We start from the raw sequence: 18315 nt of genomic DNA, 5'->3' as shown, positions 1-18315 counted from the left end.
ACTTGCAGCAGGTGGTAAGTGTACGGAGCTACGCCGTGGCGCGCTCGAAACCTTCTAGCGCTTATCCCAGCGCGCCACTTGGAGGGCAGTTTCTCCAGAAACCGTTGTATATTTAAACAGGAAAATAAAGGATAGCTTTTTTTTTTCTTAATTTTACTTACTATTCTTTTTTAATGCTAAAAATCCACTGTAAATATATGTACTTTCCGTCATAATTTCGTACTATTCAGTCTTTTCCCCAGAGCACAATCGCTCTCGGAGACCGACAGTAACATTGGCCACTCTACGATAGGAGCTTACTGTTCAGACCAGCGTTCCAACATGACTATCCGCACGTTGATCGATTGCACCTAATCCCTTAGGTTGTATTGAACTCTTTAATCTAATGTAAAGCGGATGTCAACCGACAAAAACCGGCCCATCGGATCACGGCCCAACCAGCGGCATAAATGCCCGACAGCTTACGTCATATCATCTCGCTATACCACTGATACGCGAACCCACGGTCCCATCGGCGATAATTCCAGTCTTCTGTTCACAACGCACAACACTGCACTCACGATGTTGCTGCTATGTTGGTGACACGCAGAAATACAGAACCACGTTGATAGCCGGTTAACACTCGGCATGGGAAAACAGAACCGAACTGCAGCAAAACCTGCCTGTCTTGTACGCAGTTCCTGCGATTTCGATAACGTCGAAAACGTCGACACAGTTCCGCGTGGTTCCACTACTGTAGTTCCGCGTGGGTACCGCAAACTAGGAGGTTTTAAATCTCCTTGCCTGCAAACCGGAGACTGCCATTTTACCGAGTGTATGTAGCGCTGCTGGCATACTCCGGAATTTCGCTGTTTCTATCGGCTTCGTTTGCTCGTTTGATAAATTAGTGGTAGAAACGTCAATGCAACTGAAATGTTCTGCACGTTTGGACTAGAAGACGTAATTACAGGCGGCCTTCGCTGCTGCTGAAGCTCAATCAACTCAACAACATTTATTAAAAAACGTGCGCGACGTGCTCGAAAAACGGAGCCGAAAGAAGATGAGTCGGGAGGGCGAAAGCTTTCTACCGTCTGCCTGGAGAAGGAAAAAAACGTCTCGTTCCTCCCTACTTCTCGTGTCCGCTGGGGGGCGCGTCAGTAGGAGGGAGAAAGATGTGCCTTGCAACCTTTTTCCTCTATTTGTCCTTAGAGTGTAGCCAAAATCAAGTTCTGGCATAATAGACCAACATAAGGAGCGTGAGGTTCGTTTGCCGCATTTCTGGCGATAAGTAGTGAACTTCTGAATTGCATTATGCGGTGTTTTTTTACGTTTCTTATATGCTTACTTGTGAAGTAAGAGCTGTTGTAATGCGTGCTATTTATTAAATAAATAGGTCGGCTTGGGCAAATGAAACACCGCGTTTTATTCGAAAGGGCAAACACTAGGAATGCGATAAATGTCCACAACCCGAAAGCCTACTCTCCATTTCTTGAATTATATTTGACTTTTTGCTAAATAAAAAAAGTGTGGGTTACCTACCTGCTCGTTTTAGTTGGATTATCGCTTTTGCATTCCCAATCTTTTTATTTTACCCTTTGTCTTCATTTCTGAAGAAAATATATATATATATATATATATAGTGAAAGATGCGTACTGTCGGAGTTACTAATTCGAAGTTTATTACGACGTTTCGAGCGGGGACCGCTCTTCATCAGGTAGCGAGGGTACAGCCCGCGAATGTTTATATACCCCTAAGAAGAAATTAGAGGGAGTAAAGTGCTGATGAAACTGGTTTTGGAGAACAATCACTTTGAATTTGAGAATAGGCACTTCCTGCAGACCAATGGAACCGCTATGGGAACTAAGATGGCGCCAAATTACGCTAACATATTTATGTCACAACTGGAAACCACCTTTCTCGCTGAACGCCCCACTCAACCGCTGTTTTACACAAGATACATCGACGACATATTCATTATCTGGGCCGGTGCTGAAGACGAACTCATGAAATTTATCGCCGCCTTCAATTTAGCTCACTCATCGATAAAATTTACTCACTCCGTATCACAAAAGTGCATAAACTTCCTGGATGTAACTTTGGAAATTGCCAATAACAAATTAAGTACGAAACTTTACAGAAAACCTACCGATAGACAACAATACCTCCATTTTAACAGCTGCCATCCTTGACACTGTAAGACTAGTCTGCCGTACTCTCAGGCGCACAGATTTAAGCGCATATGCTCAGACAACAACGACTTTGAACAAAACGCTCAGGAACTGAAACGCGTACTAACCCAGCAGAGGTATCCAGCAAATGTAATCGATGACGCTATAAACAAGGCAAGAAACCTCGACCGCTCAGACATCATTGGCAACCGAATAGAGTGTCCTCAAGAAAGCAGACAGTCTAACCTTATTTTAACGTGTACAGGCAATCTTCCAAACATCAACAACATATTGAGCAAAAATTACAATCTTCTGTCACAGAGCGACCGCCTCAAAGAAATCTTTCCCGCCGCTCCTCGGGTCGTCTATCGACGCGGCAGGAATCTCCGGGACGTCTTAGTAAAATCAAAAACTACCACTCCCGCAAACCTAGGTTGCCGACCATGCCGAAAGCCCAGGTGTAAAGTATGCAAGCACATGTTAGAAACAAAGAACGCCACGAGCACAAATTCAGAGTTCACGTGGAACATAAAGGGTAGCTACGATTGCGGCACGTCAAACGTGATTTATCTCCTGCACTGCAATGTCTGTAATAAACAGTATGTCGGACAGACTAATTTGGCTTTCAGACTACGCTTTAACAACCACAAATGTCACGCACAAACACTCCCCGACCTTCCGCTCTCAAAGCACCTGTCTCTTTCTAATCACTCAATCAAGCACATTTCTGTTGTAATTTTGGAATCAGGCTTCAGCACAAAAATTGAAAGAGAGCAAAAAGAATCATATTTTATTTATAAGTTTAATACCTTCAACCAGGGCATTAATGAAAGTCCGGGGAGGCTGTCTGTTTTGCAGCTGGCTCGTTGGAGAGCTGATCCTCTCCGCCCTTGAGCTTCTCTAGATGCACACGCTGAAGACACTAGGAGATCTTTAAACTTAACAATCGATAGTTAAACCACATCCTAATGCGTTTAAGTCCGAAGAGAACCTCCAAAACGGATAAATGCGGCTCAAGCGGTTAATCTCAGGCAGGCATAGACTGGCACATCCCTACCACTCCTTATCCAAGAAAAAATCCCCCAAAGTGTTTAACTTCGACCTCTAGCACAAAGGAATGCCACGGGATTTGGGGGCGTCGGTGGTCACGTGTATCCTATTTCTAGTTTGAAGACGAGCCACCCCTTCCCAACCCAAGACTTTCAAACACTTTTCATTTTTATTTTTTTTATTTTTTTGTGTGAGAGGAAATAATCTCTCCACCAACAACTGTCTTTTTTTTTTTTTTTTTTGCGCGCGAGCGTAAATAGTCTTTTCCTGCAAACCAATTTTTTTTTTTTTTTTAATGATTGTCAAGTTTTGGTGCCCTCTCTTTTCTGTGTAAACTATCTGTTTTGTCAACGCTGTTTCTATTTCCTACTGCACTTTACTCCCTCTAATTTCTTCTGAGGGGTATATAAACATTCGCGGGCTGTACCCTCGCTACCTGATGAAGAGCGGTCCCCGCTCGAAACGTCGTAATAAACTTCGAATTAGTAACTCCGACAGTACGCATCTTTCACTTATTAACTTTTCCCGGTCCATTGTTTTTATATTTACCTTACTTTACCTATATATATATATATATATATATATATATATATATATATATATATATATATATATATATATATATATATATATATATATATTACGTAATATATATATATATATATATATATATTACGTTTTGACGTAGATTAAACACGACACTTGCAACGGACGCCATTTTTAAAGTATGAATAATCAGCTTTGAGCTATTTGGAACGTGTTTATTGCGTAAATATTTGACTAGTAAATGCAAATATTGCTGGTGCATATTACACGTAGCATTTGTTTGTTATATTCATGCGACTGGTCGCATTGCAGCTGAATGTCTTCAAAAAGATGGGAGAATTGCCCAGATGCCGGTTGACCCTAAAAAGAGTGGCAAATAATTAAGAATAATAAGATTTACATGTACACTTCAGAAATTCTAAAACTTTTAACTGAAGAAAATTTCCTAGAGTTTAGTTCACGAAATGTTGTAAAGGCTTTCATGATAAGATGGTACCTTATTTTAGATGGGGAATGAGGGTCCCGCTTGACAATGTCCCTGAGTTCTGCGTCCTGATAGTTTTGGCAAAAGCTCTGTAGAACAAAACAGGAGTACACTGAGGGCAACCTGCAATAACTCAAATTTACATTTAATATGCCAGAAAAAACTTTCGATATTTCGAAATGCAATATTCAAATATATATTTTTATGAGCGGCAAGCCCCCTAGAGCTGAAAGAAAAAGTGCAAAATATTTCAGAATTTAAAGGTTCCCGAATTCTAACTTGAAGATTATGGAAATGAATTTGGTATCGCACCCCTTGCGTGCCAAGCATAAACAGGTAGGGACTTATCGTGAAAGTGCACCAAATATAAATAATTATTCAACAATAGGCAACGTTTTTGTTAACCTGTAAAAAAAAACTTATTTTGTTGTTGTTTTCTAAACAGAGCAGCGATTAACATGATCTCCCACCGCCGCGCTGGAGGCTCTGCCGCAGCAGGCCTATTTGCCAGTGGCTGAAAATGAACCTTGTATCTATTAAACTGACAAAAAACCTTACAGACGGAAGGAACGAGAATTCGTCCGTCATTCTCCTATCACCTTTTATTTCATTTCATTTCATTTTATTATACCTCAAAGGCACTTCTACCGAAGTGCATTACATGAGGGGGGATAAGAATACAAACTCACATAAAAACAAACAAAAGCAAAAGTAGATTCACAAACAAATACAAATAGTAATATTTGCCGAAAAAATGGCTAGGGTTAAATCGCATCAGGATGCATAAAAAAGAAAACTAATGACTAGCTACCGACATAAACATTTAGACTAACGAAAAACACTTTTGAGGTGTGCCTTGCAAAGATCGCGGAATTTAGCTGGATTATTTTCGAGAGCAATAGCCTCAGGAAGAGAATTCCAGTTATTGATGGCTAGAGAGAGCGGGGAATTTTGAAATTTATTAGTTCTCGCAAATAGAGGGTTTATTTTCTGGCTGTGGTCACGACGTAAGGAGATGTGAGATGGAGGTTGGCAGTAATGGTTTCGGAATGACGAAGAGGAATAGTAGATTTTGTGGAACATGACAAGACGAGCAAGTTTAGTTCTTTCGGCCAGTGGGCAAAGGTCTAGATTTGTTTTAAGTGCGGTTACGCTTGATGTCCGTGAGTAGTCATGAGATATGAAGCGAGATGCTTTATTCTGAACTGATTCAAGTTTGATAATAAGGTAAGCTTGATGCGGCCACCAAATAAAGTTGGCATAGTCCAATTTAGCCCTCACAAAGGATTTATAGGCTGTTAGTTTAACACAATGCGGGGTACTGTGAAGGTTACGTTTGATATATCCTAGGGATTTACAAGCACTAGAAACTACAGTGTTAAAGTGGGTATTCCAGGTTAGGTCGTCTGAAAATGTTACACCTAAATATTTGTAGCTGGACACTTTTTCGAGAGGCAGAGTTTGTAATGTATAATTTCGTATTGCAGGCGTTCGTTGGCCAGTGAATGTTAATAGTTTACTCTTGGTGACATTAACTTTCATCTGCCATGTGTTACACCATAGTGAAAACATATTTAAATCCTGCTGCAATATTAAAGACTCTTCAGGTTTAGTAATACGACGATAAATAACACAATCATCTGCGGAAAGCCTTATGGAAGATGTTATATGGAGAGGAAGGTCATTAATATAGATAAGAAATAAAAGCGGACCCAAAACGCTGCCCTGCGGAACACCTGATATTACGGGAAGGCTAGGTGATTTGTCCTGCCCCAGGTGGACAGCCTGGTTACGGTTACTTAAGAATTGAGCGATCCAGTGGATAATAGAAGGGTGAATGTTTAGTTTTGAAAGTTTATATAGGAGACGTTGGTGAGGAACCGTGTCGAATGCTTTTGAGAAATCAATGAAGATGGCGTCAGTAGGGTGAGACGAGTGGAAGTTGTTATGTAGATCAGTAACGAACTCAAAAAGTTGGGTTTCGCATGAATATCCCTTCCTGAAGCCATGCTGACTATTACATATTAATTGATGTTCTGACATATAGTTCATAATGTGGGAGTAGATGACATGTTCCATAATCTTGCAAGGCACACTAGTTAGTGATATGGGTCTATAATTTGATGAGTCGTTTTTATTGCCGGTCTTAAAAATGGGTAAAACTCTCCCGAATCTCCAGTCTGCGGGAAGGGAAGTTAAGTCGAGCGATTGTTGGAACAAGCGACACAAAAGGCGACAGGATATGTTCTTTGTTAATTTGAGAAGTTTAGGACAGATTTCGTCATCACCAGGACCTGAACTTCGGGAGAGCCTTTCTATCACACTCAAAATGCCATAGGGGTTAAAAGTGATAGGTTCACAGTAGACGTTAATTGGTTTACATATTTGATCACTGGGTACAGGTAATTGTTCTAAGGTAAATATGGATGCAAAGTAGTTATTAAAGACGGTAGCTGATTCAAGGTTCGTTAGCACTTCGTTGTGTTCGTTGCACAATTTAGGAAGCGAATCATCTTTTCTCGGACATATACTTTTCCAAAATTTTTGGGGATTGTTTATTAATAAGTTAAGTAGGTCTTGCTTGTAATATTTATCCTTTGCCTTCTTGATGTTACTTTTAAACTCTTTACAGCAGTCATTATACTTAGTGAAGTCAGACGCAAGGTTTGTAATTTTTGCTTTGACATAAAGACGTTTCTTTTTGTTATTTATTTTCCTAAGGATATTTGTAAACCATGGTTGATCAGCACTCGTCCTTAAAACCATCTGAGGTACAAAATCAGACTTTATACGCCTAAATTCATTTTTGAGCATTTCCCAGTTGCGCTCGACTGTTCTTTCGCTAAAATGCAGCTCGTATTCCGAAGCAAACAGCTCAAAGGACTCGTTTAGAGCGTTTTCATTAACTCTACTGTAGACGTTTATGGTTTTAGGGGTTATTTTTTTACCTATTACTGGCAGAGACATTTCTACTAGGACTGTGTTATGGTCGCTGATTTTCTCAAGAATACGAACCGATTTTACATTTTCTGCACTCGAGGTAAAAACAAGATCCAAAACAGAATTATTTCTTGTGGGTTCCAATACAGTTTGAGTTAAACCGTAGCTATTCATCAAGTCAACAAAACTGGACACTTCTGAATGGGCCACCCAAGAGTTTATTTCTTCCTCTTTCCAGTTGACCCCGGGGTAATTAAAATCGCCGCCAAAAATAACAGTACTACTGGGAAATAAAGAAAAAAATTGCTCCATGCAAGCGTGCAGCTTCGTAACAAAAGTACTATCTCGGCCTGGAGGGCGATAGCAGGCGCCAACAATGATGGGCAACGAAGGGTGACTCAAGCGTACCCACAAAATTTCTAGTTCACTATCTAAAGATATAAGGGAAGCATCCATCATTTTGCTGGTAGCGATAAGAATGCCGCCACCACGGGAATGTGTGCGGTCTTTTTGTAATAGATGAAATGATTGATTAAAAAATAATTCGCCATCGTTTATCTCCGGATATAGCCACGTTTCTGTCCCGATAACAATTTTTGCGTCCGTGTCATTCACAGTTGACAAAAAAATATCTTGTTTAGGTAAAAAACTACGAAAATTCGCCACGAGCACTCCGAGATCAACACACTCATGTCTAGATGTTTTATCAGGTTGTCAAGTAGTCGCCAAATTTGTGGTTTGGAAGTTGTTAAGCAAAATAATCTCGTCACTGTCGGAACAGTATGAATATTGCTTGCCATCAGCATAAAGTTTGTCGTACACGAGTTTCACTTTAATGTTTTTTTCTCTGAACTGCTTACTAAAGTGCCACAATTTGCTCCGGTGGAAGGAAACCCTAGCAGTAAAGTCCTCCGAGATAGACACCTTCAATGAAGTTAAATGCTTCAGTTTACTGGCGTTATTCAGCACGTTTTGTCTATTCCTGTAGTCTAAGAAGCGCACTACAATCGGTCGAGCAGATACCCCGCGCTTTTGGCCGACGCGATGTGCACGTTCTATCTCCCCAGTCTCTATACCCAGATGGTTATTAACGAATTCTTTTATGAGGCAAGCCGTTTCTTCCCACGTCTCCTTTTGTTTCTCTGGGATGCCCCTAAATAACAAGTTGTTCCGCCTCATTCTGTTGTTGAGGTCGTCGATACCAGCGTCAAGGGCGTCTATTTTATCATGCGAGTGACAGATTTCTCTTTGAACTTCGTGCACGGAAGATTCGACCACGGCAAGCCTTTCCTTAATTCCGTTTATTTCCTGCATTTGCTTCTCGAGAGTAGCTACCTTCTGCTTTAGTTCGTCGATCCCTGAACTGATGCCGCTCAGTCTTTCGCGTGTCTCGTTTTGATACTTGTCATTGGTCGACGCCAGGTTTTCAATTAGTTTGCTCAATTTTTCCATATCAGTAGGGCCAGGGTTGAGCTCGACGTCTCCGCAAAGCAGCAATAACGCGTCAAGGAAAAGAAGGCAGCCATCATGGGGTAACGAAAGTAAACAATTGAACACAAAGGTTACAGCGCTGCAACAAAGGGTTAGTAGACGCTTTAGGTCGATGGGGCACGACACCTCTAAGAGCAGTATGTTATTGGAACGATAACATTTCGCGTATTTCAAGTAACAAACCTGTGGTATGAACTGCGTTAGATTCGGCATGGTTGTGTCGTGCCCCGATGCTTGCAAGGGTGGTAGATCCTTTTGTAGACAACAGCCAGTCGACGGAAACGGAAGCGTTCCCCGGTGCGCCCCCGTGCGGAAGTCATCGATGTTGTACCACGTCACAGATGACGCAGCCGTGGATTCCTCCCGGGTAGTTCCAGCGAGACCAATCACGTGGGTGACGTCCGCGCCAAAGGCAATCGGTGAAGCTGTTGGTGCAGCGATGACGAGCAGCAGCACCTGTGGTATGAACTGCGTTAGATTCGGCATGGTTGTGTCGTGCCCCGATGCTTGCAAGGGTGGTAGATCCTTTTGTAGACAACAGCCAGTCGACGGAAACGGAAGCGTTCCCCGGTGCGCCCCCGTGCGGAAGTCATCGATGTTGTACCACGTCACAGATGACGCAGCCGTGGATTCCTCCCGGGTAGTTCCTGCGAGACCAATCACGTGGGTGACGTCCGCGCCAAAGGCAATCGGTGAAGCTGTTGGTGCAGCGATGACGAGCAGCAGCACCTGTGGTATGAACTGCGTTAGATTCGGCATGGTTGTGTCGTGCCCCCACCTTGAGACATAACGTCTGGCTATCGGAACGCCCACATGCGAAGCAATGTTCGGTGTTCTCGATTCGTGTAATGAATTTACAGTAGAGGGAGTTGTCTTCGTTTCAGACACAAGCAGTGAAAACACGCAGATTTATTTAATCCTCTGTAGCTCTCTGTTTCGCATTCCGCTGCCATCAACTAACATTTAAATGTCAAATTGTCAATTCCCCTAAAGGTGGATATTTCGGTAGGTATAATAACGATAAGAATGAAAGGCGGCCGTGTCTTGAGCGAATACAACTTGAGTTATAACCTTGCCATTTTAATATTAAAGCATGTTTGTGAAAATACAAACGTATGCGCAAACCAATTTAACTGCCACGAGTGAAAATTCCCTCGTAGAAGCCCTTTGCCTCCAGTTGGATGTCTAATAAAGCGTAGCCTTTGAGAAGAAACAGACAGGAACACATTCAGATGCGCTGAGAAGGACCAATACATTCCAGGAAAACAGACTTTCTGGCTATAATCATGGACAACTAAAAACGTAATATCTGCGTTTTTTCAGCTGTCGGCGACATTAGAAGGTCAGTAATAGCCCTACGGAGTGCGGGGGTGACATATAATTTTATTTAATATAATTCACTTTATTTTCATTTGTGTTATTTTTAGTGCCGCAGAAACAGCTATGCTCTTTTTGGTGGTGCACTACGTCGTAATAATAAGAATTCACATCTCAAGAACATGCGCTTACATCTCAGAATGAAAGGAAGACTCCATTTCACTCTCTAATTGTTTGTTCGCAACCAATAATATCAATATAAAACTTATGTAAGGTGGAGTCGAAGTCGTTAAAAAGAAGAAAAAAAAGTCGCAGGACGGGTGATGGGCTAAGTGCTATGTAAAACGTGAGCGTTCAAAACCAGACCTTTGTGTAAGACGTTAATATACGATGTTCAGTAGCGCTGCGCAATGATTAAACACATTGACATCCTAGTGCAAAAATATGACCTCACTCATCATCCGTCTATTACACAAATAGTGTGTGCCAGTCAGCTCACCCATGCTTTCATAGTCATAAAACAAACATCTTGTCAAGTACGACAATAGCAACAAACGGCAATCTCTTTTCAGTTAACTAGAAGATCGGTGATGCTACCAATACTTTCAACCTACACCTTCTCGTATACAGGTTGACCTTCGCGGTTGTTTAACATGATATCACTTTCATAAAAATTGCTCGCGCGCCAATGGACCCCTGATGAAAACAAAGCTATCGTTTTTAATGTGATATTTATGGAGAAAGCTTACTCACATATGCCAGTGATATAAAAAACAACTGGTCAGCATTAAACTCAGTCATGCATGGCAAGCGCTGCGGCGTGGAGGGGTGCTGCGTCAACAGTTTCTTATGAGCCTGCGGAAACAAATAACTGTTAGTTCAGGAGTATACGAAAAGCTGTCAGGTTTATTTTATACTCAGATTTTTTTAAGATAAACGTCCACAACGCTCTAAAAAGACAAAGACAAGCAAAGAGTGGTAGACAAGGAAAGCACTCAACTCTCAATTTAATATTTATTGAGGAAACAACTACGTGCCCAAAAACGCAGTACCACTTTTTTATGTATAAAATATTTAGCTAAGGCAGTTATCTTACCCTGTCTGCTTTTCTTTTAAAAAGGCTGCTTACCCAATCATTTTTGGGCTATTTTGATTGTACTCTTCCACCACAATAATAATGATGCGTTTAAAATTAGGATGACATTTTCAAACCGCACATTTCTACGGTTGATGACACGCTTACAATGATATCGTCACATGCATTGGCGTAGATTCTGGGGGGGGGGGGGGGGGGGGGGGGGCATCGGGGCTCGTGCCCCACCTGGTAAAAGCCAAGAGGGGCAAGCCTCCCCCCCCCCCCCCCCCCCCCCCCCCCCCCCCGGGCCCGGGTCATGATCCTTACCGAGACGCTGTTTACGTGCCATGTAACGAGCTTCTAGAAGCGGCATGTCAACGAAATAACGCCTACGTTGCCTTGATTGACAAAATACATGGGAAATGGAATAACAGCGTGTTTTCGTTAGCTTCAATCTCCAGTTCTGTCGAGAAGGTAACGCGCTGCACGCTGCAACCCCCCCCCCCCCCCCCCAATCGGGAGAACTCAGCCTGCCCCCCCCCCCCCCCCCCCCCCCCGGGAAAATGGGAAGTCTACGATGCTGGCCACAGGGGTGTTTAATTATCTGCCCTTCTTTATATCAATGATTTCTTCTGAGTTACTAGCATCCTATTCTACGAGAGGGGATCCAAAAGTAACCGGAATGAATTTCTGGAAGGCGGGCGGTTCGTAGTACCAGCTTCCGCCACTAGCTGGGCTTAGCGGCAGAAGCTATAGAGAGAATGGTCAATATGTAAAGAAAATGGTCATTAATTGGTAAGAACAGGGCGCAAACAAGGGTGCCTCGTTGGCTGAAGTTGTTTCAATGACCTTGGGTGCGTTGATTGACAGCTCTTGTGGCCAAACACTAGCCACAAATATTCTCCTAGCGAAAACAATGAGCATAACAAGTACCCTCCAATCACAATTTCTAGGTAAGGATGTATTCAAGTATTTCATTTCAGCACACAAGAGTGGAAATCTGCGAATCTTCGTAACTGAAAGGGCAATATACGTGGCGTTGTTGTTACTGCGATATTTAGAACGCACTCAAGCTTTCTTTTGGCGGCACTCCCGGTGGCGACCGCTGCCGCGGCCACGACGGAATGGACGATAAAAAATAAGGATTCGGCTCCGTGGGAGTTTTGACCCAAACCCGAACGCGAACCCCACATTCGCAGTCGCGCCTCAAGTTACAGAAATTGTTTCTCGTCAATGTCACCTTTCCTGGCTTAATAAAGGCACTCAGCACCTTGAAACTTTCCTTTTCCCTCCTATAACTTATAATTATACATTCATGTACTTCAAACATCATCAGAAAAAGAAAAAAAACTGCGCCGCGCTACGCCAATTTAGCACATTCAACTTTGCAACTTTATCACGGGGGAATATGCGGCGTCGCCGGGAACCGGGGCTCTTTATCCCGGCTCAAGCCGGCTACTGCCATGGACCAGACTCACTCTATACCAGGGTGTAAGATAGACAGGTTGGGAAACGGCCCATAGAAGCCTACCGCAGCGCCGTGACCGGATTGTGTACTCGTCTGCTTACGGAAAAAGATCGGAATCGGATTTGCATGGACCTTTCTGGGAGAGTGCGCAAAATAAACCGAGAGCACGACTGTCCTTTATTAAAAATCCACGAGAAACCATCTCCGTCAGTTTAGCCGATCGCCACCGGTCGCCCACCCGGAGTGGGAGTTCGTGGTGCTCCACATAGATGGCGCCACAGAAAAAGGGAAAACCGAGAGGGACACAATCCGGTCGCTCATTTGGCTCTCGTTTCCCCACCTGTCTGTCTATCTTGCACCCTGCTCTATACACGGCTCTCCCCCTTCCGGGTCATTTTGCCGACCGGCGTCGTTTGTTAAAGTTCTAAGAGCGTGGTGCAAATATTTTCCCCAAGAGTTTTAAAACGATTTCTAGTTTTTTTTGCAATGTCCGATTTGAAGGAACACCTTGCGGCTGTTAAAATCATTATTTTCTTTTAGGAAAAATGGTGGCGGAAATTCATGTAATACTTCAGCAAGCTTTCAAAAAAGATGCTATGAAGAAATCGCAGGCATATGCGTGGTTTTCTCGCTTCAAGGCTGGTGAATAATTGATGAACACCCAACGTCGCTCAGGGCATTTGCGAGGGGAAATGCCACGATTTGTGGGGAATGGGAAAGTGGTGGTTCCATCACGACAATTCCCCAGCACACATGCTCTGTCAGTGCAAAAATTTTTGAACAAAAATAACAAAGCACCTTCCCCCCCCCCCTCCCCCCTGGCCCTCTTTTTTATTTAATGGACCTCGTCCCGTGTGAAATTTCCTGTACGTCCTTATAAAAAAAAGAAAATTCTCGAACGAAAAATTTTTTGTGCATGTCGGGGATCCTTCAAAGCAGGCATTGCAAAAAAACGAGAAGTAATTTTAAAGCGCTTCGGGATAAAATTCACGACATGGCGTAGAACTATAGCAGACCATGCTGATCGGAAAATTTACGGTGCCGCTAAGCGCTGCTGGCGGCGGATGCTGGTACTACGAACAGCCCGCCCTCCCGAAGTTCATTCAGTTAATTTTCGGTACCCCACGGTACTTTTTTTTAATCAAATTTTGTATTTGTTTGCGCGCTGTATAGACCTAAAGCATAAATTAACTCTCCAGTAGTGCTACTTTGATTCTCGTGCTTTATTAACCTTGATACTCACCTCAAATGCAGTTTCTAAGCCTTTAATATCGGCAATATTTTCGTAAAGTGTTCCATATCCACTAATCTGTTAAAAATGCATGAAATATTAGGTATTGCACGAGTATGTAAATAAACTAAGCAAAATATATTACGTTCAAGTGAGTTTCTTCTTCCGTCTGACCCTCATACAGTTTCACGACACAACTTTGGAGGGGATCGAAATTCTGCGCCGTCTCGTTGTTCCACCATTTGCGTTTGTTTCCATTCTCGTCGTGGTAACTTCCTAGAAAATATTTATAGTTTGAAATAGATTTATCTAATAGGTATTATTAATTTACAAACCTGGGTAAAAAAAGCCGTGATTGAGCTCGTGTCCTAAAATAAATCCCAGAGTTCCCATTTTGACAGAGCTGTAGCCGTTGAAGGTGAATATATATTAATATCATGCAATTTAGTTATTTTTAGAATAGCAAAGCCAGTCACGATTGTTGAAAGCATTTTCATCTAAACTCACGATGGCAGTCCAGACAAGTAGAACGGGTGTTGCAATGTCACCGCCGTCAATACTGGTGAAGGAAAGTGTAAAGTAAATAATAACCCTTGTCACAAGCATTAAAACGAAAAAAAAAATTTAAAAATATTTACCAACTGAATTTTCCAGAGGCAAATAAGCGGCAAACACTTCGCTCACATCATGGGACCATCTAGAAATAAAATGTAATAGCAACCGGGGGTGTACAATAGTTGTAAAAAAAAAACAGTTAAGTCTATTCGCGTGACAGAAAGTGCACATTGTTTCACCATTCTCAAAACTTCAGCAAAGTGTAAGAGCTGATAATTCATTCAAACAGCTCGAACTACGCAACCTCACAACATACGTTCTCATCGTATGCGCATGTCATTTCCCGCTAATACAACTGGGCGCTTTGAATGCGCCAAGGATGCACTGTAGGATTTCATATTCGTGTATACGTGGCTTCTTGATTTTGTGCGAACATTGGTACAAATTAAGTGAACTATGATTTGTAAACGAGCAAAATAAAGGAATTCGTCTAGAAAATATTCGCTAGCTGTACACTACGCGACAGGGTTAACACAAAGACGACATCAGCGATTGTTCTGAAATTTTCCTGAGACAAGAAAATGCTGAACACAAAAACGCACTTTTTAGGTTCGAGCCCTGAAAAAGCACCCTTTGACACACCAGCACATTTGATAGCAGCTATTTAGTAGACGGATTTTCCCGAGAGCGCTCGGCGCCTGCCTGGCGCTACCATAACCTTAGCTCACGGGAGGCTGGAGGCAGAGGTCGGGGAGCCGCGGAGACGCAGCGAGGTTTATGCACACTTCACAAACAGTCAAGTTTCCAGGATGCATTGCGGAAGCGGCGGCCTAGAAAAATTGGCTGGTAAGATTGATCTGTTATATTGTCCCCGTCTGCTCAAAGGATTATTTCAACAGATTTGAAATATACCCGTCGTGTTAAGAAATAAGCTGAGTATGATCCACAATATCCTTAAATGACAACCGCACGTTTGTATTTTGAGCCTGATGGCTGTATTTTTCGTTAGAAACATCCCACTCTGGCAAGCGCTCGGAGAACAGCCAGCGGAGAGCACGTGACATCCGGCGCCACCGTGACGTAGATTGTCTCAGGACGAGCAAAGCTGCGGCGAGGCTAGCGTCGACAGGATATCCTTGCCGTTCCAGCTACCGAAGCGGCCGAAGCACGCCAGCGATTGGGCCACCGCAACCCCAAAACTGCTTTTGTACGAACATTCAGTAACGCTTTATTCTTCTATAATCTTGCGAAGGGATAATAGCGAAGTCTGGGACACACAAACGAGAGTTCCAGTGAGAGGGAGGTTCCTCCTTCCCCTAGCCTCTCGTGGTAGACGGCGGCGAGCCAGGCATCGTCAATACCTGTCAAAGCTCCTAGACTGGCATTACAAACGAGGCTTTAGCGACATCCACCAGGTGCTTTTTGCTAATCGTTTAATTCGTTTTAAAACTCCTTTTCTTGTCGTTTCCAAAAAGAGATTGGTGAATCTGATGCGGCACTGCTTTCTTGAACACATATAGACCAAGACGAAACATTTTTTTTTTCTGCCTGGTTAGGATAAATACGTCTCAAAAATTACGTTCGTCTAAAAAAATTTTTTTTGTCAAATATTTATGTTACAATACGAAATTTTTCATTTCCTACCCAGACCGTAGCTGCAACCCCGTGGAATGATGATGATGATAACTTTTGTGCCCAACAGTGTGACCTAAAATATGTTTTATTAAAGAAAAAAAAAGAAACTAAGCTTTTTGAAACCAAAACCGAAACATGAGTACGGAAGCTCAGGGTAGTGACATTTGGACGGGGTGTACCGAGGATAAGGGAGCAATGTAGAGGAAAAGAGTGCTACCAGAAGTAACATTGCTACGCGCGACACGAAGTTGCGTGCAACGTTTGTCGTGCGATTGATTTTCACCTATATCCCTTCCGCTCGATGTTCATACGCTTAAAAATCGATTGGCTGGTACCACCCACGACAGTTAAGACGTAGCAACTCCACGTCCTTCGCAACGTTGGTCTCTCGTTCACCGCCATTGCCTCGCTCCGGCCGCGGTACGTCGCCATGTTGAGACTGCCTTAGTAGCTAAGCATGATGAAATACAGGCTCAGTAAACACGGAGCATATACGCATTACGTGCACTTCTGTGATCTGTGCAACAACTGTTTTTACAAAAAATATTAGGATTTTTTTTGGATGCCACAAATATGGGGCTTATATTATATTCTATTTTTATTACTGAATGTGTGTCTTAGATTACGCACGACTTTGAATATGTTTGGCACGCATAGTTTGAATTCCAAGTAATCATGAAAAACACAGTAAGCGCCACTGAAACCGGCCGATTCTCGGCCGGCTGTTTTCGGGCGGAAGGAAAACGAATTTCGTGCCGCAAATTGTGTTCTGGCCCGTCGGGCTTTTATAGTTCATGCTTTAATAAAGATATCAGTGAGCATAAATGCAATAATCATGAAGCTTAAAAATTGAGACTGTGGTGAACGAAAGATAGGAAACTGAAAAAGGCACAGGAGAAAACCAACACGACCTAGATAAGCAGAAGGCCTCAGCACCGTCATCACAGTCAGATCGATGGAGGCCTTTGATTGGTCACGAGTGCTGTGTCAGTGTTCGGCCGGTGCTCGTGTTCAATCAGCACGTCGAAGGTCGGACTTGGGCCCAACAGCAGAGTTAGCGCGATCCGACTGTTATGACTTTTCTAGATGGGAGAGGAGGAGATCCGGACGCTTTGAGTATTATAGGTGGTGGTGCTGAAACGCAACTAAATCGTCTATTTTTCCCCTTACTTACATACACCAAATTGACACCAGCAACTCCTCTCCCGGCATACACTTCGTTCACAATGCACCGATTTGTAAATTGTGAACGTTGGTGCCGGGGTTTATTGGGAGTATATGACTAGCGAGAGAAAATAAACGATTTAGTTGCGTTCGAGACACCTTCTCCTGTGTCTTTCCTTCTTCGTCTCTAGTTTTCAACTTTTCCTCACCAAAGTCACGGGTTTTAAACATCTTGATTAACTATCGCCAGCTTGCCTGCTCACCCACGGTTGTTTTATTAATACCCTGTCACTGCCCTTTTAAGAAATGCATGACATGGCTTTATTATCTTTGCGTTTCTTTATTCGTGATTTGTGTTTTCGCTTTATCGGCTAATGCCCGAAACTTATCAGATATTTGCTACGGGGCGATGATACGGCGCTCGGCGCTCTCCGGGCGTTTTTGAAACACTCAATGAGGAAGAAAAAATATCGGCTATTTCTTGCTTATGCTAGTGCCACAAAAGATGTAAAGGATTACTTTTAATACAATATACTGGCTAAATAAAAAAGCGAATACAGAGAAGTAGCCACATAAATCTTGTCGTTAACCACACGCCAGAAAGCCTTTTCTCCTTCAAACGTAAAATAAGGGCGAAGCGACAAACACAGTCAAGTGGACAAGAAAACAATACTTAACAATTATTGGAAAGCGTCCATAACTGCATGTGTTTAATTCGGATGCACACGGGAGCACACGCAGTGGCCCTATAGTTTAGCGACTCTTAAGCAAACTTTTTGTTCTGCGCGTTCCTCTAATAATACTGTTCTACAACGAGGAGTACGTTTGTCTGCGTCATTATTATTTTCCTTCATACTATGCGGAGGGCAAGTTCGTCTGCTTCTTGCGCAGGGGGTAGCGGTGACGTCAGAACCCCGAGCCCTGATTGGCTGATGGCGACCCCCCTATCTGAGCGTCGTCTGCTCCTTTGCAACGTCGTCTGCTCGCAACGTCGTCTGCGTCTGTCGTACCTCTCCTGCGACTTTCGGAAGTGTAGAGGACAGATTCACGAAATGATCTTACGCGAAAAATGTGCGTAAGACATAACTTAAGAACAAATTCGTATTCACGAAACGAAATTTTCGTAAGTTTTGCGCAGGTTACGACGAAATCCTACGACAGCTCCGAAGCTGTCTTGCGCACTTCTTACGATCAAATCAGCATGGCCGACA

The 18315-nt window shown here is 42.9% G+C and overlaps 1 protein-coding gene across 1 annotated transcript in view; it reads right to left on the bottom strand.

Moving 5' to 3' along the window:
• Positions 1-4007: 4007 nt before the first annotated feature.
• Positions 4008-18315, bottom strand: part of LOC115312681 (phosphate-regulating neutral endopeptidase PHEX) — a 99664-nt gene continuing 85356 nt past the window's right edge. Inside the window, exons 14-21 of the mRNA XM_040212225.1 lie at positions 14389-14447; positions 14258-14309; positions 14086-14153; positions 13896-14026; positions 13763-13828; positions 10730-10831; positions 4241-4317; positions 4008-4104 (exon numbers count right to left, since the gene is read on the bottom strand). Coding sequence (XP_040068159.1) covers positions 4008-4104; positions 4241-4317; positions 10730-10831; positions 13763-13828; positions 13896-14026; positions 14086-14153; positions 14258-14309; positions 14389-14447 — 652 coding nt within the window. The remainder of the gene's footprint in view (positions 4105-4240; positions 4318-10729; positions 10832-13762; positions 13829-13895; positions 14027-14085; positions 14154-14257; positions 14310-14388; positions 14448-18315) is intronic.

This window comes from Ixodes scapularis, unplaced genomic scaffold (genome assembly GCF_016920785.2).
Source record: "Ixodes scapularis isolate PalLabHiFi unplaced genomic scaffold, ASM1692078v2 PGA_scaffold1__304_contigs__length_218370807, whole genome shotgun sequence".
Classification (NCBI taxonomy): domain Eukaryota; kingdom Metazoa; phylum Arthropoda; class Arachnida; order Ixodida; family Ixodidae; genus Ixodes; species Ixodes scapularis.
Note: the sequence above shows the minus strand (reverse complement) of the source record. Positions and strands in the feature narration are given on the sequence as shown.